The 21,508-nt window shown below is 40.2% G+C and overlaps 1 protein-coding gene across 1 annotated transcript in view; it reads right to left on the bottom strand.

Annotated features, from left to right (window-relative positions):
- CNTNAP5 (contactin associated protein family member 5) overlaps window positions 1–21,508 on the bottom strand; it is an 879,838-nt gene that overhangs the window by 133,381 nt on the left and 724,949 nt on the right. The window contains exons 15-17 of the mRNA XM_024115033.1: window positions 12,069–12,196; window positions 11,721–11,891; window positions 716–934 (exon numbers count right to left, since the gene is read on the bottom strand). Of these exons, the coding sequence (XP_023970801.1) occupies window positions 716–934; window positions 11,721–11,891; window positions 12,069–12,196 (518 nt within the window). The remainder of the gene's footprint in view (window positions 1–715; window positions 935–11,720; window positions 11,892–12,068; window positions 12,197–21,508) is intronic.

Genomic DNA, 21,508 nt, shown 5'->3' with positions numbered 1-21,508 from the left:
TGTTTGAGCCTTCCCAGGCCCTACTGCCAGCAGTGGCAGCCAGTGCAGAGGAACAACTTATCTAAAGGTTGATTCTGAGTCTCACGGTGGAAATGACCAGTGGAGAGACGTCTGCTTAGGGACCAGGGCTGCTTTTCTGTGCAAGTTATCAGGCAGCCGCCTAAGTGATGTGATTTCAGGGAGTATCAAAGAAGCTCCTAGTTTAAAAACCAATAGCTCCCTCCACCACCATATTACTGATGCCCTAAATCCCTTGGAGATGCTGTAACATATTTCATTACATGGTTATCAATAATTATCAGGAGTCAGGTATGACTAGGAAGGGTGAATGGTAGCCCACTGACTTAAAGTCAACTTCTAATAAGGTTTAAATAGCTGATACATCCTTTTTCTAAGAGTAGGTTTTGATTATAGGGATGAAAAGTAATCGAGGTTCCTGGACATCTGAAGATATAATATGTACAAGGAGAAAAGATACAAATAGAGTTTGTAGACCCCCTCAAACTTTGCTAAGCGATGACATAATCTTCCATTGTTGTAGCTAATAAATCTAGTAAGGAAAAATCTGTGAAATTATGTTTATAATTATAAATGCCGTATGAAATACTTTAATCATTTCCCAGGTCTAAAATAAAATAGTAATTTTCCTTGGGCCTGGTTCTACAGTGGTCTTGTAGGGTTTTTAGCACACAGGGCACCTTAAGATGTCCCCTACCTACAAACAGCTGGCTGTTGAGCTGTAACCGGAAATGGCCCTCCTCTGACGTCTCCCTGGTCATCCTTGGGAGGTCGTCCACCTGGAGTGAGGTCTCCTTGAGGTTCCTCTCGGCCCAGACATAATGCCACTGGTTGTCATTCAGAGGAGAAGAGGACTGGACTATGACCTCTATGGGGCCATTCCCAACATCAATGGCAAAAGTGATCTCGGAAGGAGCTGAAACCAAAAAGGAAACAGGTAAAAGGATGAAGGGAGTTGTCAGTGCATTTAGGGCACAAGCATACCCTGAACGAATGATAAAAACGATCGTACATCAATAGCTAGGTAGAGAGGCCTTCAGATGAAATCCCTGCAGTATTAAAATGACCATTAATGGTAATAACTACCAACTACTAAATCTCAAGCTCTTTTTTTGTCCCAGTTGGTTCTCATTGTGAGAATTCAAGAAATAGGATAGGGACCAGGGTCACTGATGCTGATCTGACAAAACGCACCTGCTCCAAGGTTCTGGGTTTTCTGGATCTGTTCTGACTTCAACTGTGTCCTCATGGACAGCTATAGATACTTGGTTAGCTAAGCAGCTACACTCCTGCAAGGAGAAGACCACACCCTGGAAAGTCCAGTGCTTGGTATTATTCATTATGCATATTATAATAATGTATTTCATATATATATAACATATGTGTATTGTATATATTATTATTCTATAATGTATTATTTCATCAATACATATGATACAAGAATTCATTCTATTCCTATGACTTTTTAAAATTTATTTATTTATTTATTTTATTTATTTTATTTTTTTTTCCTATGACTTTTTTTTAAAAGGAGGCTCAGAAATTTTAAGTGCCTTGTCTGCATCACTGCCAAGTGGCAGTGTCTGGGAACAAACACAACCCTATCCCCCCAACTTCCCACGCAGGGCTCCTTCCATGACCCTTTCTGCCCTTCTATAGCAATCTGCTTATCGTACAAGACAGGAAAGAGCCAGTCAGGGGTAATGCTACCTGTGATGATGATGATGTTGATGATGATGATGACAGGAAGATAACAGTGGTGGTCATGATGGTGATGGTGGGGATGCTGATGGTGGGGATGCTGATGGTGGTGATAATGGTGATGGTGGTGGTCATGATGATGGTGCTGAAGGTGATGATGGTGATGGTGATGGTGGTGATGCTGATGGTGGTGATAATGGTGATGGTCGTGGTCATGATGATGGTGCTGAAGGTGATGTGGTGATGGTGATGGTGGTGATGCTGATGGTGGTGATAATGGTGATGGTGGTGGTCATGATGATGGTGCTGAAGGTGATGTGGTGATGGTGATGGTGGTGATGCTGATGGTGGTGATAATGGTGATGGTGGTGGTCATGATGATGGTGCTGAAGGTGATGTGGTGATGGTGATGGTGATTGTGGTGACAGTAGTAGTGAGGATGGTGGCAATGGTCATGGTGGTGATCGTGGTGATGGTGGTGGTCATGGTGATGATGGGGATGGTGACAGTGGTGTTACCACCATTAACAGAGAGAGAGAGAAGTAGTACAATGCACTCTGAGGAGCACTGCCCATAGATTCTCTCATTTTAATCTTCAAAGCAACTCTATGAGAAAGGTCTCATTTTTATGCCCATTTTATGGGTGAGAAAATGAAAGTTCAGAGAAGTAGGAATAATTTGCTTGAAGTTGCCTAGATAGTAAGTAGAATCTGACTCCAAAAGTATAATCTCCATCTTTTTTCTCTATTTTAGTATATCTTCTTGTATTTTCTTTTATTATGTAAGAATTCTAAATCTGAAGGATGTGGAGAGGTAAATTATAAATTGAAGTTGACGGGAAGACAGTCCCCTCTCAGGAGCAGGAGCCTTCATATTCCAGACCTTCTCCTCCTTCTCAGCACCTTGTGATGGGCCCCCTCCTTTACACCCGAGATAGGACATGTGTATTTCTTTGACAAGGTCATCAACTAACAGATCTGAATATTCAGCAATACCAAAGGTCAGTCATCACCCTGGACCGCTCCTTCCTCAGCCTTTAAACCCTAACAGAAAGCCAGCCTTGGTATAAGAAGCCCCCAATACGCAGAATTTCAAGTAGCAGAGAGTTTGAATTGTTTGGCTTCCTGGTGAATGTGAGCCCTGACTGCAAAGAGAAGCAATAAGATAGAAGCTTTACAAATGGGATTTGAGACACGGACTCTGGCACCCCCCGTGACCTGAGGTAAGTTCTCGAGCTTGTCACCTTACTTTTATCCTTTGTAAAATGGGAATAAAAACAATACCTAATTGTCAGGTTGTTTATAAATTCATCCTGAGAAAGTTCTTAGAACTGTGCCTGGCGTGTAGGATGTCCTCAACAATGATAGCTATTGTTATTATTATCATCACCGTGGCGTGGTTCACCAACCCACGTCAGTTGTCTTTGGCTCATAAACCCATGCATTAACGGAAACAGAATTGAAGGGAGCAAATCAGATTCAACAATTGAAAGATTAAATAAGAGTGAAGTTGGCCCTTTGAGCCACTGCCTGTTTCTTATCAGGCCACCAATGCTACCTTGCAGCCCTGCTTATCTTGAGACCAAATAAACAATTACTGAGATATTGAGTGTAAATGTATTTCTCTCTAAAAACATAGGTAAAGACTCTTGAGGTTGAAGGGGAGGAATGCTAAAGATTTTGCTAAAAGCCACATATATACTACCAAACGTAGGGTGGATAGCTAGTGGGAAGCAGCCGCATGGCACAGGCAGATCAGCTCGGTGCTTTGTGACCACCTAGAGGGGTGGGATAGGGAGGGTGGGAGGGAGGGAGACGCAAGAGGGAAGAGATATGGGAACATACGTATATGTATAACTGATTCACTTTGTTGTAAAGCAGAAACTAACACACCATTGTAAAGCAATTATACTCCAATAAAGATGTTAAAAAAAAAAAAAAAACTGCATGGATGCCACCACCCTTGGGTGGACAGGGTCTGAGCAGCCCGTCATCCCAGCACCTTCCCTTGAACCCTGTATTGAGAGCAAATTGCAGGGCTGGGATTTTCCTCCTCAGCCTCTCTGCCTTCACAGATGTCTCAAATCCCTGAAGAGATGAAAGGTTTGAACTGTTCTGCCATGTAGATATCAGTGCATTTGCCCCAGAAGGAAATTTTCACCCTGCTTTTGGAAAGCTTGGGGACAACGTATATGGAACTCCCTGAACTAATAAAAATATATGACTGCATGGTTGGTGCCTGATTGCTGGTGAACGCCTGCATGTTTATCAGAATGGGCTCTCAGCCTCATCTTGGTTGTGATACGCTCTCTGGTCAAAGGAAGAGTTATGGAGAGGGGAATATCTTCCACCTGACCCTATTGCCTGATTATTAACAACCACAAAAACAACAGATAGCTGACAGCTGTGGAATGATCAAATTGCTCAGTCATCTTGCAAAAGCATTTTTAAAGTCCTACTGTCCCCAACCCCACCCCATGCCCTGACACACACACCCTTGGGTGACTTGGCTTTACCCATTTGCAAAGGAGACATTTTCTGCAAAAGGTTTTTTAAGCCCTGTCCATAGGGTGACTTAACGCCTGTGTCCACAGAGTGACTTAATGCCTGTGTCCACAGCATGAACAGTGTCAGACTAGGGCATCTCCGTTCTTTAAACACACATTGCACGCGTTTGTCGAGCACCTCTTACATCCTGGGAAACTCTATCACTGCTGTGAATAGCAGTGAATACAATACACACAAATCTCTGTGCTTGTGGAACTTGAGTTTTAGCGGGAGCAGGTAGATAATAAGCGGTGATACATTTCTTGCTTGTCAGGTGGAGACAATGCTGCGGAAATCGACATGCCACGTAGATTGGTGGAGGTGGAGCGGTGCAATTTAAAATCAGGTGAAAAGACAGAATTAAGCAAAGGCTGGAGGAGGTAAAGGACTGAACCCCTGTACCTGTTTAGGGGAGACCCATTTAATTGGGGGGATCTACTTGTGCAAAGACCCTTGGGTTGGACTGTGCCTGGTTTGTTCCAGAAACAACTGTGCAGCCAGAGTTTCTCGACAATGGAGAGGGGATTAGGGAACGAGTCCAGGGAGGTAATTGCCAGGGCACCTGGGCCCTTAAAAGCCTTTGTCAGGACTTTGCCTTTTCCTTTACGGGACTTGGAAAAGACCGTAAAAATGATTTTGAGGAACAATCTGACATATTCTTAAAGTACGTAGCACTATAACCGTGGTTTTCAGCATGTGTGCAGACCCTGGGTCGGCAGAATCAGCTGAACCTGGGAGTTTGTTAGGAGGGCACATTCACGGCCTCTACCGCAGACCTAATGAATCAGGAACAGCAGCAAACTGTGTCTCACCAAGCCCTCCGGGGAGGAGATAACATACAGAATGCCCAGTTAGATTCGTATACATCTGATAAACAATGAACAATTTTTGAGTATAACAATGTCCCACGCAATACTGCATACTCATATGAGGAAAGTACTTCTCTGAAATTCACATTTAATTAGGTGGCCTGTACTTTTACTCGCTAAACCTCTTCACCCCACCTCCAAATGATTCTCACGCATGCTGAAGATTGAGAACCACTGTACTAGAAGCTATGGATGACCCACCCAGGTGCCCTTCACCTGGCCAGGGTCACTACCCCCTACCTCTGTGAGCGCTGATGCAGATGTCCTCTGGGAGTGGCACAGGGAGATCAGCTCGGTGCTTTGTGACCACCTAGAGGGGTGGGATAGGGAGGGTGGGAGGGAGGGAGATGCAAGAGGGAAGAGATATGGGAACATACGTATATGTATAACTGATTCACTTTGTTGTAAAGCAGAAACTAACACACCATTGTAAAGCAATTATACTCCAATAAAGATGTTAAAAAAAAAAAAAAAAGCCTTCCTGCAAAGCTGGTCTTGTGGATATCCAGTTCCACGCAGACAGCACATCTCTGTGGAAGGAAGGCTTGCTCCACTGCTGTGACGGCCTGCCACCCCCTGTCACCACTACCTCCTTGTTAGTTTCTGGTCTGCACTTATCTCTGCCCCCGCATTTATCCCTCTGTTGTATAATGATCTGGTTATGGTCTGTCTCCCCAGCTAGTCTGCAACCTATAGATGAATTGGACACCCAGAACCTAGGATTGGGCCTTGTATACAGGAAGCTCCCATCAAACTAAAATTTCATTCATTAAAATGTTACCCTGCACACACTAAATGCAATTTTGTAATTTTCTTTAATTTTTTTTTTTTTAGTTTTATACCAAGGTGTTAGGTTCCTTAAAAACCTTCTAAAATTATTATTATTTAACTTTATTCAAGTCACTGTTAAAGACCTACTATGTTCAACTCACTCCTCCTAGAACCAGGGGAGAATCAGTGAAATGCAATAATAATAGCTAACATGTACTGAGCGCTTCCCATGACCCAGGCACTCTGCTAAGCATTTTTCATCAATCAACTCCCGACAATCATATGAGAAAGGTAATATTTTACAGAGGAGGGAACTGACCCACAGATAGCTGAGAAGCCGCTCCAACCCAGAGGGGGCAGAGTCAGGATTTAAATCCAGGTGATGTGTCTCTGGAGCTCGCTTTTTAACCCACTTGTCCTATGAGAAAACCACCATCCCCCAAACCTATGCAGTCCCTACCCGGCAGTCAAAGCTAGATATATAATATGGGTGCCTGGAAAAAACTGAATGAAAATAAATGTAAGTACATGGTGATACCTCCAACACTGGCTAGTGACTTGATGGACAGGACACCTGAGGCCAACGTCAACTAGATCTCATTTGCTGGGGGGATAGGCATAGCTCAGTGGTTCTCAATGGGAAAGCTGGAGGCCCAGTGGCAGCATTACCTCTATCATGAACTTACCATCTTCTCCCCCCAGCTGTCTGACAAATATCCTCCCTTATCATTTACACCCTACGGTTCAAGACAAAGTGAAGGAGTCACTGGAGTCTTTCAGTGGGTTTTTACCCAGCCAGGGCCTGTGCTAGGCAGAGATGAATGAAACAAAATGAGCTCATGGTGTACTTTTGAGAAGACTGACCAAGAAGGGGCATGTCAAGTGGAGGAAGCTGACACAAGCATGAGAGATTGTACACCAAGTGGTCCTAGGAGATCAGAAGATGCCTTCTAAGGCTCCTGTACAATGCTCTTCCTTCCTCAAACTGTGACACCATCTCAGCCCTACACAGGTCAGGCATGTGAGATGTCTCAGGCACCATAACGGAATAAAGAAGAAGATGTAAGGCCTTAATGTAGTCTCCTAACCACCTCTGACCTCCATGTATTCATCTGTAGAATGAGAAGTAAATGAAATATTGTGACACATTTTTGGAGACATGGACTCTTGGAGGAGCTGATGACAACTGTGGCTCCTATTCCAGAAAAAAAGCACACACAGTTTTGCATTAAGTTGTAAAGACCTGCTGAATGTCCTATGCCTCAAAACATGGAGGAAAATCATGCTATTTTCTCACCTTCTAACATTCTTGGCTCTTGAGACAGTTTTGCAAAGCAGAGTAGGGAGTTGTTCGAATGAACAGAGAATTGAATCCTGGATTCTGAATCTTACTGGGTGATGCTGGGTGTGTTATTTACCCTCTCAAGGCTCACCTTGCTCATCTGCATATTGGACTGTGAGTTGAACATGAAAATCATAATGCAATATCTTGACGATTATAGATGAGATTATTTGAAAACTAAATAACGAATATAAAACATTCAGTACTATGTCTAATTAGAGTACTCAACCATTTAGTATAAATGTAATTATTATTAGAATTAATCTTTTCTATTCTTGAGGATCTGAGGATTGTATCTTCAAGTTACCATCACAGTTGGTAATATTATTGATATGATACATTTGAAAGTCAGAACTCAAATTTCTAGATATATAGATACAGATGAGGATATAGATATAGAGATATAGATATAAATTTAGTTGTTCCTCCATCCCTCCTCCCCTCTCTACCAAGAGGACAAACATTAATCACCTGGAGACAACGATAGACCCTATCAGGCTCGAGATGCCACCAGAAGAATCAACATAACAAACTTGACTAACTAGCCTTTATCTCTACTTTCGAAGCCTAAAACTGCTTTCCTTTATTCTATTATTTCTCCAAAAATTTATTTTTCTCTTTTTAAGATGTCATATGAACTGGAGGTCTAAGTCACCTCGCTGAGTCACTCATTTCCTCTGGGTATCTCCCATCCCTACATGAGGTATACATGTTAATAAACTTCTGTTTGTTCTTCCTCTTGTTATTCTGTTTTTTATCACATGGTTCTCAGCCAAGAACTCAGACTTTTAGGAGTGAAAATGATTTTTTTTTTTCCCCTACAGGCTTTAAGGTCAGCTAGCTGCCCCTACCACCCAAGGGGTAAGGCTGGGCTCCGGCAAAACCAGTCTGAAATCTTTACTTCCCTGTCTAGAGGCATTTGTTCCTAGGTAGTCAGAGGAGTTGCATATCAGGAGGATTGTGTGGATAGCTGGCAAAGAAGTGCTTTCCCACCAGCTGAAACGTGGCTCCTTCTTGAGGGAAAGATAGCCTTGACGGAAGTAGAGATTAAGAAGTCAGAGCAGGGAGAGAAATAAATTAGAGCACTGCTAACATTTGTTAAACTCCTGAATCCAACCAGAAATAAAGAGCCCCACCAATTCTGGACTTGGTCATGTGTCTTGGTACCAATAAATTCCCATCCTTGTGTCTACCAGTTAAGATTGAATTTTCTTTTAATTGCAGCCAAATGCATCTGATTGACATATGGGCATCAACAATTCCATTTTCATAAATAAGCACTGAAGGGGTGAGGAACTTGCTCACAATTAGAGTTAGAGAAACAGAAATTAGAATCCACATTGGGTTCTAACCAGTAGTCTCTTTCCACTATGCCATACTGATCTCAACAGCCATTTCCTTCTGATCCCCCATCCACTGCAAAATATCTGTTTCAACCTGCAGAGCCATTGTGAGGTAATCGTCAAAATAGCTATTTTTTTCTCAGTCTCATTTGAAACAAATCCATTAAGACTTGAGGACATAATGAAACATCTTGCTTTTATAGAATATGAACTAATCTTAAAGCTGCAAAATTCAAATGTCTTAGTTGGAGGTGACCCAGAAAGAAATAAATTGAAAATTTTATGTAAACTTCTTGTTCCCTGTCCAACAATTCGCATACATCAATTTTGAAAACTTCTGTTCGGACAGTTACAGAGGAATATTCCTTGGGGATGAGGAAGAGATCTACTTGAGAAATCTACTACATTTATGTGAAGGCCATTTTCTTTCTAAGAAGCTGATCTGTAGAGGAATCTTACTATGAACACTTTAGGGTGAAAATTCCATCTGTGTAAAAGACATAGGTTGAGTGCAGCTGTTAGTAAGAAATGCAAGATAAGCCCCATTTGTTTGTTTGTTTTTCCTTTTAAGTAATAATAATAAAACAAAATATTCTGAAAATTTTGAGGCCTCGTACTTTAAAAAAGTTGATACAAAATCTTCCTCTTTCAAAAAATACATATTCTCTGATCTGGTGAAAAAGTGTGCGCTGAACAATGACATCAATGGATTTTAAATTTTTATCAGGTTTAATACCACTTGCACTGAAAACATTTTTGTGCAACCCAAAGGACAAAATATAGTATGAGGAAGTACAAACAAATTGGACACTGACATATAATTAACACGAAATCATCACTCATTACCTTGTGATAATATGCCATGACATTTGCTGCTGCTTTAATGAATCGAAAGGCCTTAGGGCCTGATTGTTATTAAATTTACATTAAGGCTATTATATCCGTATTATGAAATGGCTGGCACTCAACTCCACATATTTAAAGCCTGGCCAAGGTAGCTATGAGGGGTCTTATTTCACACTAAAGCCACAAGAGCTTCCTGCCATTAATAGTCTAAATCATTGGAGTAAAAGGAGATTACAACTACCAGTTAAAGAGATGCCTTTCCTTGTATTGTGCTGTAGCTGCAGAAGAAACACTTAGCTGCTCTGTGCTCTGCAGGAGACCTGTACATGCACTTCAGCCATCTCCTCCAGCCAGCACTTCTGTCTCTTTCTCTGGAGCTCTCAAATTTCCAAGTTTCTGTTGCTAAGACATTATTACTTAGGTTTTCAAGGGTATTTCATGCTGTCACATTATTATTGTAATATGGTCAATTGCCACAATCAAATCATAGAAAACATGCATTTAAAACCAGGTAAATGAGGCACCTAACAAAAAGCATAAGTCTTCACGGTCACGGCTTTAATAAGGGCAAGATGGTGGGAGAAGTCCACCTTGTGTATAAGAAAGAAGTGCGTATACTGAACGCAGAGAACCAGAAAACTAGCAAAAGCAACCAAAAGTAGATCTGTGTTTTATTATTGCCACAAACCAGTAATTCTAAATAATGTCAGCAATGAAACATTCCTCCACCGGGGGGGAAAAAAAAAACAAAAAACTTTTGTGGGTTTAAGTTGTAACAAATGCTGATGTTAGTATTAATTTTTAATAATGTGTAAGCTTCAGATAGTACATGTTATTACCTACCACATATTATATTCAAGAGGGAAGTTAATATAAAGAACTCCTGACGTACCATTGGCTCCTGAACATGCAGACTCAAATATGTGTTTGTTTTTAAGAATAAGAGCTCAATTTCTGATTTCCCATTTTTACAGTTACTGTGCTATCATTGTTTAACTCAGATCTACTGTTGAAACAAGGAATATATAGTACCACAGCGGCTGTGAACACAAACTGCACCCAAACAGAGCTTAAGCAACTCCAAAACCTTAGGAACTCTGTAAGGTTTTACCAAGTAGAATAGTAACCCATGATGAATTTTCTAATAAAAATATTTTAGTGGGTTTTTTTTTATTTCAGAGCTATTTGAAAGTTACTAACACTGATCATGAAAAAAAATACATAGAGATTATAGCAATTTCTGGAATTTTTTGTAAAATGGGAGTGTTATGAATCTCTATCAAACTTAGCCTTATGTTTAAAATCTTTCCTAAAATGTTTATATCTATTGCTTAATGGGAAAAACATTTTAAATTTAATGTTAATAAAAAGTATCCTTTGATCAGTAAGAGAGAAGATAAACGGACAAATCTGATTATACTCTCTTTTGAACATGAACATGCAAAGCAAATCAATTCTGATGAACTCACTCACAAATTTGCATAAGTCAAGTCTACGGAACAGAACTTTTAATGTTACTTGAACAGACCAATATGTAGGTATTTTTCCCTTTTATATAAAAAATGAATGAATGAGATTAAAATTCTTTATTGTATTGTGTTTCTTTTTTGCACTGGAATTTTTTTTTTGGCATGATTACATATAAAAGTTCATTAACAGAACACTTCCCCGTCTGTATTTGTATTACTTTTCATTTAACTTTATGATTATTTCTTAATATAACTTGTATATAGGAGATGGGATGTTAAAAAATGATCCATGTCCTGACACCAAACTCACTAGACACACCTCTGTTCATGGTGAAGTGGTAGAGAAACAATGGAAATTCTGATTGGTCAGTCACATACTCCTGGTGATGGGAAATAAGTCAAGAAATTACTTGCAGAGAAAAAGAACAACAAAAATTTGACTTCAAGTATAAATAGAATGCAGAATACTAATGTTTTCAGCTTTCCATAGAAATTGCAATGAAAAAGTTCCGTGGTGTGGAAGCTTAAAAGAATAGGTAATAAATGCCCATGGATCAGATAAAAGACACTGTAAATAAAAATCTATGGGAATTTTGGGAATGCACTAGTTTGAAGAGAGAATGACTCTTTAAACACTGATAAGTAATAATAAAACAAAAAGCACAAGGAGGAGCTAGAAATTATCATTGTTAATTTGACAGAGGCCCAGGGAGATTAATTTGATAATCTAAATAATACACTAGTTGTTGGTGGCAAAGATAAGATTAAAACTTCTGTTGACCAGTTATATTAAATTCATAAATGAGAACACTTACAGCTTATTTCAAGTCGGATGAAGTCTTTAATGCCAAGGTTTTCTAGGAAAACTCCAGATAAAGCCGTGGTTTTAAAAAAGAAGGAAATGTCAGCACTGAATTCCGCATGGAGGGTAGGAAAGTGGAGGTAAGAGGCTTCTGTATAAAATGATACCGCATTCCAGAAGTGTCCTGCAAATGAAAAAATCCTGAGAATGGTTCATTGTATTTTGAATGGGGTACAGGAAAGCACTGGGCATGTAGATAATTTTCAAGACTGGGGGACACTGCAGGGAAAAAGGATAAGGGAATAAAACATCTTGTGCTTATGTAAGACAGAGAGAAATCTTCTTTCAATTTAGTACTCACGGTCACCATAGCAACGCAAGGGACCAATTCTCCAAGCAGCTTCTGAGTTTGATCTGTTGGTATCAGTGATAACTATCTGAGTGACAGGCAAGTGGTCTTTGAAGGAAAGAAAGCCAGTATCATTTGTCCTGCAAAACATAAATTTAAGAAAAGAGAGGAGAAAATGTGGATAATCTAGGGATTCTTTAACAAGCCTCCTCTTTTCAAAAGTGATTTTGGCTGGTTGCTGCAGGGTTGGGGCAGCAGGGGAATAACAGAGTGCCTTTCATCTCATAGGTATGCGTGAAAGTCTGGGATGCCAATTACAAAACCCATGATCAGCTTCCAAAAACAAGAGCATTTTATATCTTCCTTAAGTCTTTCCAGAAAAGCAGATAGTTTACAGAGCTTGCTGCTGCTTTTTGCAGCTCACAGCACCCCACCTGCCCAATGCAGTGCTGATGGAACATGAAACATTGCCTCTCTTTCCATGAAGAGATCGGCTATCTCAGTAACTAACTTGAAATAAGCATCACAAAACCACTTAAAATCACTCCAAGGACTTGTTTCAGCCACCTGCCAACTGGTTTTAATCAGTTTAGGATGTTTCTTATCACCTAGGTGGTTTGTTGCTTTTTATTTGTTTTCTATGTTTTAGAGATCTTTGTAGTTAATGACTCTGGCTTTGTCTCTGTTAATTACACAACTAGGAAACTGACTAGTCATCCTCTGACAAGAAAGTTAAAAATGAATGGGGTTAAGCTATTCATGTTTCCCTTTCTTTTTTTAAACATCTTTATTGGAGTATAATTGCTTTACAATGGTATGTTAGTTTCTGCTTTATAACAAAGTGAATCAGCTATACATATACATATATCCCCATATCTCCTCCCTCTTGCATCTCCCTTTTTTTTGAGTTGTGTTTTTGGACTCATGGTAAGGACACACCATTTTACTGAGAGTAAAAAGGAAATGTAGATAAGAAACTGACATTGAATGAATATGCAGTGATTTTGAGCCAGAAATATACTAGGGGAAAAGTAACATACCTATGCAGTGGGTACCATTATTTCCATCACATATGAGGAAACTGAGGCTAAGAGATATGAGATAACTTGTCTATGGCCACAGGGCAGTAGGGGCAGGGGTCTAGTCACTTGGTGTCCTATCTCAACCCTAAATTTAACAAGTATGCCATAAATATATGTTAATCTGAGCTGAACTGAATTATATAAGGCAGTCTGATAACTGCACATGGGTGGGCTGGACTGTCCAGCCACACAGCCTCAGGTAAGCACAGGATGGATCACCTTGTCTGTTCCTGGGAACTGGGAGACACAGCACCAAGTCACAACAATCAAGGCAAGGTATATGATGTAGCAATTTGTTTATGAGAACACAGAGGAGCAAATTCATATTGGTTCTCTCTCTGTAGACACAAAGACATCAACACAACACTCAAAAAAACACTCAAAATCAACGTTATATTTCATTATCCTTTGCATATTATTTACAGCTCTGAGACATAAGACAAAGAAAATAATGTGTCAAATTATGAATTAAGGATGCATGGCAAGGTCCAAGTAGTGTGAGGAAGTGCTTTAAGGACACAGATTTAGAAGCACACAGATTTGTTCTGAAATCCCGGATCTCCAGTTTCCACCTGCATTAGCTTGGGCAAATTATTTTATTTCTGAGATTCCACAGTATCCTCAGTTGAAAAATGGAGGTAATGCCTATATCACAGAGTTATAGAGAGAATTAAATGATATGATGTAGTCACGGTGCCTGATCTATGGTAAATGCTCAAAAATAGTAGGGTTTACACTTATTTGAGTTCTCATTTTTGCCCCTGAATCACTGCAGCCTCAAGCAAGTCAATTTATCTTTTCATACATTGAGCTATGATTCTGTCTTGGAGGTCTCCACACTACACAGAACATAGTGGAAAATTAAATGTTAAGATTAGACATACAACTCCTGAGATCTGTAGAAAAACGTACTAGTTCATCTTGGTTATAAACAAATCAAATATTCACCTGTACATATACCCTTACAGGTCTATTCACCCAAAATGTAAAGAAATGCACTATCCATTGTCTGTAATTTGAGTACCTGTATTTAGAGGTCAATCAAAGGATCTGGAATAAGATTCTTGTGTCTATTTGAAAGCACATCTATGAATGTCACATATACACAGAATAAGATTAGAATCTCCATGTTCTAATATTTTTTCAAGCAGACATTGCAAAGCAAGCTTCAAGTAACCAAAGTGGAATAGAGACCAAACTTCTGTAGAAACTCTACATGACTATAGGATTTTATTTCTCCCCGATTCTTCTTTCATTTTCAAGGTGGAAATGGTAGATTCTGAAGTCTGTCCATCAGTGCCAACCACTGTCTCCCTCATACACTATGGCATCTTGTCTGTATCAATTTGATGTCCTGGTGCCAAAGTGTTGGAATATACAAACTTGCTCCGAGACTAAAAATCTCTTCCAAATAACAGAGAAAAAGACTTCATATTTACTTTGATGATGCCGAGCATATTACCAAAAATACTTTTTATATAAAATCTGAAAATCTCTCCAAAGTTGTTTAATGTGGTAGAAACAAACTCAAATGCCTACAGGGGCCAGAAAAGTAATAAAAATGAATGAAGCCAGCTTTGTGTTAGGTGATAAATGGGACATGACACGCAGCTTCAGTGTGAGGGATCGTCCACCCTACTTGTTACTCAGTTCTGTCAATGCCTTGGTCCCAGGCTCTCAGCTGCTGAGGCCGTACACCTGCGGATCTTCATTTCTCCTCTTTTCCTCACTTCCTCCTTCATTCTTGACCGACAACTTCCGCCAAACTCCCCAACTTTAGGTCTCTGTTCAGCTGCCCTATCCTCATCCTCCTGGCCTCAGTTTTACTCTGAGGCCCAGAGTCAGCCTGGGTCTGGGAGATAGTTACCTGACCTGCCCCCTACTTTTCCTTGCTCCGCCCCCTCCCTCCCTCTCACTCGTGTCCACACCTCCAGAAACATACACATGTGGACCACAAGATGTATTTTATTGCTTCAAACCTTGTAAAGAAGTCTCTATCTCTTACGGGTAGGGTCCAAATTCCAAAATATTTAACATATTAGAGTAGAAAATAAAATGCAATTTAAAGCCACCCTTGCCTTTTACTGGGGGAGTTCTTCCTGAAGAAAAAGATCCATATGTTAGAGGCCCTGCTTGGGTGTGGGGCTGCTATTCTTAAACTTACTGATGGCTCTGGGGTTCAGCTGAGCATCTCACATCTCAGGGCCTGAGGATGGGAGCCACCTCTTGCCTTTCCCTGGCCAGGAGAGCACACGAATAGAGTTTTACACCTGATCTTGTTTCACCCTCGGAACAGCCCTATGATGGAGTTATAACATCGCCTGCCTTGTACAGCAGAGGCAACAGAGGTTGAGAGAGGAGATACAACTTCTCAGGGGGCACTGTTGGCAAGTGGAGAGGCTAGGGCTGGAACCAAAACTTTTGCCATAACCGGCGTGCTCTCCTGTTCCCCAGGCCTCCTCTGGCTCCTGCAGAGAGCGGCTCTCTCGTGAGTGGAAGCTGTGTTTCCCACATTTGTTTACATCTTCTCTAGGCAGGGCTGGAAGAACCTGGCCCTGAGTCCTTGAGTTGTCCTTGTGGGTTTCGGGCTGACTCTCCTCGTTCCATTCACACAGGCTTTCTCCACACGAGATACACTTTGATTACGTTTCCGTTGACTAATTTGCAATGATTTTCCAGCCCTGCATTCTCTGAGATTACACACAGGTCACCTTGACAGGAATTTTGGGAGTCCACAAACTCTTTGGTGACACATTTAACAAGCAGTCTCCTGGTTGATTTCCATGGAGGCAGAAACACTCCAACCATGACACGGTGAGTTTTACCAGTGAACTTTCAGAGGGCAGCCCCATTTCGGGGAGAAGGGTCTTCAGTGCTCTTTCCTTATCTCACCTAGAGTGTGATGGCTGAAGGATATATTTGATTGCTTTGGTATGCTAGTTAGTTATCTTATGCATTTTATTGCATATATGTATGTATAGCTTCCGTAGAAATTAGTTTAACTTCTATAAGTCAATATTGCTTCATAGTTCATTTAAGATGCTGTAAAAATAAACAAAATAATAATAAAAATGATGACTAACACATTTTTGAGAACTAAATACCTGGCATATCTGCTAGACGAGCAAATTAATGCCAACTTAGCCAGCACTCCCCAGAGATAGGCATTCTTTTTCTCTTTTTGGTTTTCTTTTTCTTTTCTTAAATCAAACAAGAGCCTGAAGCTCAGAGAGGCTAAATGATAGTCACTAAGTGACAAATGCAGGATTTGATCATCCCAGTACACAATATGATATTACATAGAGATCAATTATATTTTACATCCAGAAAACGAGGGTGCTGCCAGCATAAGTAGCCACAGTTGTGTGTGTTCTGAGTGTATTACATGTGTTACTTCATGATATTTTCACTAAAAATCTAGAAGGCAGATTTGCAGAGGAGATAGAACTATTTCTCCTCCTTTTCCTCCTCCTTCTCCTCCTTTTTCTACTTCTTAATGATGAAGACTCTACTTCTTGAAAATAATGCAGAGAATTTATTTATTTGTAAATAGCTGAAAGTGTTGCCATGGGTCTCAGAGCAGGACCAGGCGTGATAGAAATGACAAACGCTGAGAGAAAGAACGGAAGGGGAATACAACATCACCAGGGTCCTGTCAGAGCTGTCCACACCTGCTGAAGGGTTCCGGCAAGTTCTGAGCCAAAGGAGGTTGTAACTGACGTCTTCCTGTGTGGCTCTGTTTTGACCCCCAGTGAGTTCTCTGGTGAAGCCACTTGCTCAAAGAGACTATCGTTCCACCCCAGATTCAGGGAGGCCAGTTCTGAACTGACTCCCTTGTGGTAAAGTCCTAAGTCCCTTCAACAATTTGGCCACATTCATCAAAATAGAAAAGTGGACGATTTAACAATTCTAAGCCAGAAATCTATGCGATAGAAATAATAACTTTAAAAATGAAAATAAAGTATGTCAAGACTCAAAAATGTTCATTGCAATATTTTTTTCTAATAGTAAAACATCATTTAAAAATAAAATGTTTATTATTTTATGATAAACTGTAAGTTATGATATAACTCACTTTGCAGCCATTAAAATGGACCGGAGGCATTCATGTTTATGCTTATTTAATGATGCCAGGTCAAAGCTCTTCAAGACATAGTTCATGTAGAAAAACAAGCTGCAGATAACACATTTAATACAATCTCACATTTCATAAAAACTGAATGAACTTTCATATTACTAAATATGGTATGTGCATAGGAAGATATTTATATGTAGATGTGCCCTACATGCCCAACTATTATCTCTAGGTATAAAATTTTACATGTTGGGTGGAAGTAAGAGGATCCGAAGTGATAGTGAGGAAGGAACTTCCTTTCTATTTAATATTTCTGCAATATTTGAATGTTTTACAATAATAATAGGACATATTTATTTTGTAATAAAAAACTCCTAAATTTTAAAAATCAGGAGAAATTATTCTCCCTGTGCATTGTTAAATATAGATACCTGGGGCTTCCCTGGTGGCGCAGTGGTTGAGAGTCCGCCTGCCGATGCAGGGGACGTGGGTTCGTGCCCCGGTCCGGGAAGATCCCACATGCCGCGGAGTGGCTGGGCCCGTGAGCCATGGCCGCTGAGCCTGCACGTCCGGAGCCTGCGCTCCGCAACGGGAGAGGCCACAACAGTGAGAGGCCCAAGTACCGCAAAAAAAAGAAAAAAAAAAAAAAAAAAAAAAAAAAGAGTACTTCATAGCTATGTTTTGTCTTCTGGAACCAACAGGTCTTAAATTGCTTATTAGAAATATTCCAAATAGATGATAGGATGGTGGCATCATTGAACAAAAAGCACAAAAGCAGTCCTTAATGCTACCTTTGGTGAAGTATTAACTATTTTACTCCATCTAGAATTCTGTAAGATAATGATGTGATATGTTAGTTTTAAATGATCAACCCCTGGTTAGAAGTTGTGCTTTCCCATTTTTGTATTGTTCCTTTTTTTTTTCCTTGAGTGTATGATGCCTTCTATCATGTCCTATCAGATGTACCACAAAACACTCTATCTAAACACAATCTGAGGGGCTTCCCTGGTGGTGCAATGGTTAAGAATCTGCCTGCCAACGCGGGGGACACGAGTTCGAGCCCTGCTCCGGGAAGATCCCACATGCCACAGAGCAATGAAGCCCGTGCACCACAACTACTGAGCCTGCATTCTAGAGCCCACAAGCTACAACTACTGAGCCTGCGCTCTAGCGCCTCGGAGCCACAACTACTGAGCCCACGTGCTGCAACTACTGAAGCCCGCACACCTAGACCCCATGCTCTGCAACAGGAGAAGCCACCGCAATAAGAAGCCCGTGCACGGCAATGAAGAGTAGCCCCCAATCACTGCAACTAGAGAAAGCCTGCATGCAGCAACAAAGACCCAACACAGCCTAAATAAATAAATAAACAAACAAACAAATAAATAAATAAATAAAAATAAAATAAAAACAATCCGAAACCCAATCATGGGATTGTTAGTGTAAACAAGTCAGTATCAAGTTGCCCCAGGATATATACTTTAAGTGACAATTTAAGGAATAAAATAGAGCATACCTAGCAAGGGGAGGGCATATTTTTCTAGGAAGAGAGTATGGGGAGAAAGGAAAAAAAATCATTCATTCATTCACTCAGAAGTTAATGTATGAAGAACCTACTATTGCCAAGCATACTCTTTCCAACCCAAGGCTCTGGCTCTGACTACATTGCTAGATGCATGTGGAATTCGGGGACTGAGTGAGTAAAAACCCAGATAAACCCTTCCTAATCTCTACATGGAATAGCTCATAAATACATTCATGAATAAAAAATTGCCACCAGTTGAGATTGTACAATATTATTTTTTAAAGTAAGAGATAGAGCCTTTCTTTTCTTTCAGGATTCAGAATTCCTGCCCCATTTAGGACACGACCGAGTCTGAAGCATCCTCACTGCACTGAGTGTGGAGATCCCAGAGGTGGAGATTTTGGGGAAATCAAAGGAGGTCCGAGAGAGCAAAGAATATCCTACGTGAGGAAACAGCAAAACTCTAAACTCTTGGATGTAACCACCATCTTCTTCCTAAAGGCAATTGTCTCATTAAGTCTCCAGAGAAAGGAGTGAAGGGCCCTTGTGAAGGTCAAGGTCCTGGGGCTGGATTAGACATGTCTTTACAAACAGAACCGCTCAAGATAAATGTTTAAAAAGATAACTTTGGGAGCAGTGTGATCCCTTCTAACTACTCTTTGATAGCCGGGAGAAAATCAACCTGCAGCAAAAAGTTGAGGTTAAATTTTGAGTAAATATTTCTGGTGAGATAATAAAAGGTGGGTAACAGCCAACAATGCAGCAAATATCAGTTAATTCTAGAATCACCATGGCCCAATGTACCAAAAGACAGAGAGGTAAAAATATATTTAACTGGAGTCATTCACCCATCTTTCACTCATGGCTTAGCACCATTTATTAAACAATTTCTCTGTGGCAGAGAAGTAGATTCTAGGGCTAAAGAGTAGCTTGAAGCTCCAGGATTCCACATGCTGAGAAAAAAAAAATCATCCCTTAAATATCCTGCTTTAAAAAAAAAAAAAACAAGAACAATAAGTTTCCTTTTTTGGATCATCAGATAACCAGAATTTAAACTTTATACCATTTTCTCCTTCTGTTCTGTGCCATGTCGCTTCGTACAAGGGTGAAGTAAGGGCAAGAGAGGCAAAGAACAGAGTTACTAAAACTCACATAAAAATTTCTATACTTGCTTATGAATAAATAAAAGAATGTCCTGCTGTTAGAAAAGAGAGCTTCCCCTTAGCTCTACCTGGTTGTATGGATGAGAAAACTTTTCATCCGGGCCATGGGCCATCACGAAGAGGCACACTTTGGACCACCTCTCTGCCTTCTCCTTCTCACCACTGAACCATCCTTTTTATCCCTCTAGCACCATCCTTTGTGTCCCATTTTGTACCCCTCTACCCAGATGACTGTTTTTCCACCATTCACACAGCCCAACCCTCTCCTGTGTGATCCCCAAGCTTGGAGCTGTCGCCAGTTTTCTTTCTTGCTCTCAGCAGCCCATCCATCTGATGTGGTTAAATCAGAGAACACTTGATTGGGGGGATGTCTATAGGCTGAATCATTATGTTGAAGAGAAGTTGCTTTGCAAACAATCATTTACTGTGAGACGGTTATTCATGATAAGTTTTCTCATTTCGTTCTTTTTTTTTTTCTTCCTGTTTAGTTCTTTAGCTGGGATGGAAACCCCAGGAGAAGTCAGCTCCATAGCACACCTGATCCACGTCTCCCTGAGGCTTCCCTTTAGTATTCTAATAAGGAATTGTGCCTTGGGTGTTCCTTGAATTACTTATTTTTCCTTCTTCCACCCACCTCCACTTCTGAGCTGCCTTACTTTCACCCATTACCCACAACATACTCATTTTCCCCATTTACTTGGGCCTCACTGAAATATATGACAGTAGGTGGTTCAGTTACAGAGGTTAATTAAAACAGAATAAAATATTACCAAGTACCCGAGTCTGGGAAGATAGCTGAGGCTCTCAGAGCAAGCTGACTTAGCAGAAAGCAACATGCACAGTGCAGTGATCTGATCTGAGATGCCCTGGGAGGGGTCTCTTTGGCATCCTCACCAGCTGCCGTAACCCAAAATGCCAACTTAGCAGCTCGTTGGATGTAGTCAGCAGGGCATCCTTGGATTCAGCTGGAATTCCAACTCTACCCCCTTAGTCATGTGACCTTATCCAAGCCACTTAGCATCTCAGAGCCTCAGTTTCCTTTTCTGGGGAAAGGAGCTAATAAAAACAACCTCAGGGTTTGTTGGGATAATGATATGATATATAGTATATACAATACGAAGAACACTTCAGCATACGGTACTTAACTTTTTTTTCCCAATTTTTTTCATTTTGTAATTTAATTTTACTTTTTTTCATGATATTTAATTTTAAAAATTTATTGGAGTATAGTTGATTTACAATGTTGTGTTAGTTTTAGTTGTAAAGCAAAGTGATTCAGATATATATATGAGTATATATATATATATTCTTCTTTCGATTCTTTGCCATTATAGGTTATTACAGGAGTAGAGTTCCCTGTACTATACAGTAAGTCCTTGTTGATTATCTATTTTATGTATAGTAGTGTGTATATGTTAATCCCAGACTCCCAATTTATCCCTCCCCATCACCTTTCCCCTTTGGTAACCATGAGTTTGTTTTTTATGTCTGTGAATCTGTTTCTGCTTTATAAATAAGTTCATTTGTATCACTTTTTAATTTATTTTTATTTTATTTATTTATTTATTTATTTATTTATTTATTTATTTATTTATTTATTTATTTTG

The sequence above is a fragment of the Physeter macrocephalus genome, chromosome 2, assembly GCF_002837175.3.
Source record: "Physeter macrocephalus isolate SW-GA chromosome 2, ASM283717v5, whole genome shotgun sequence".
In the NCBI taxonomy this organism is placed as follows: domain Eukaryota; kingdom Metazoa; phylum Chordata; class Mammalia; order Artiodactyla; family Physeteridae; genus Physeter; species Physeter macrocephalus.
The sequence above is the reverse complement of the archived record's forward strand: the minus strand, read 5'-3'. Positions and strand labels throughout refer to the sequence as shown.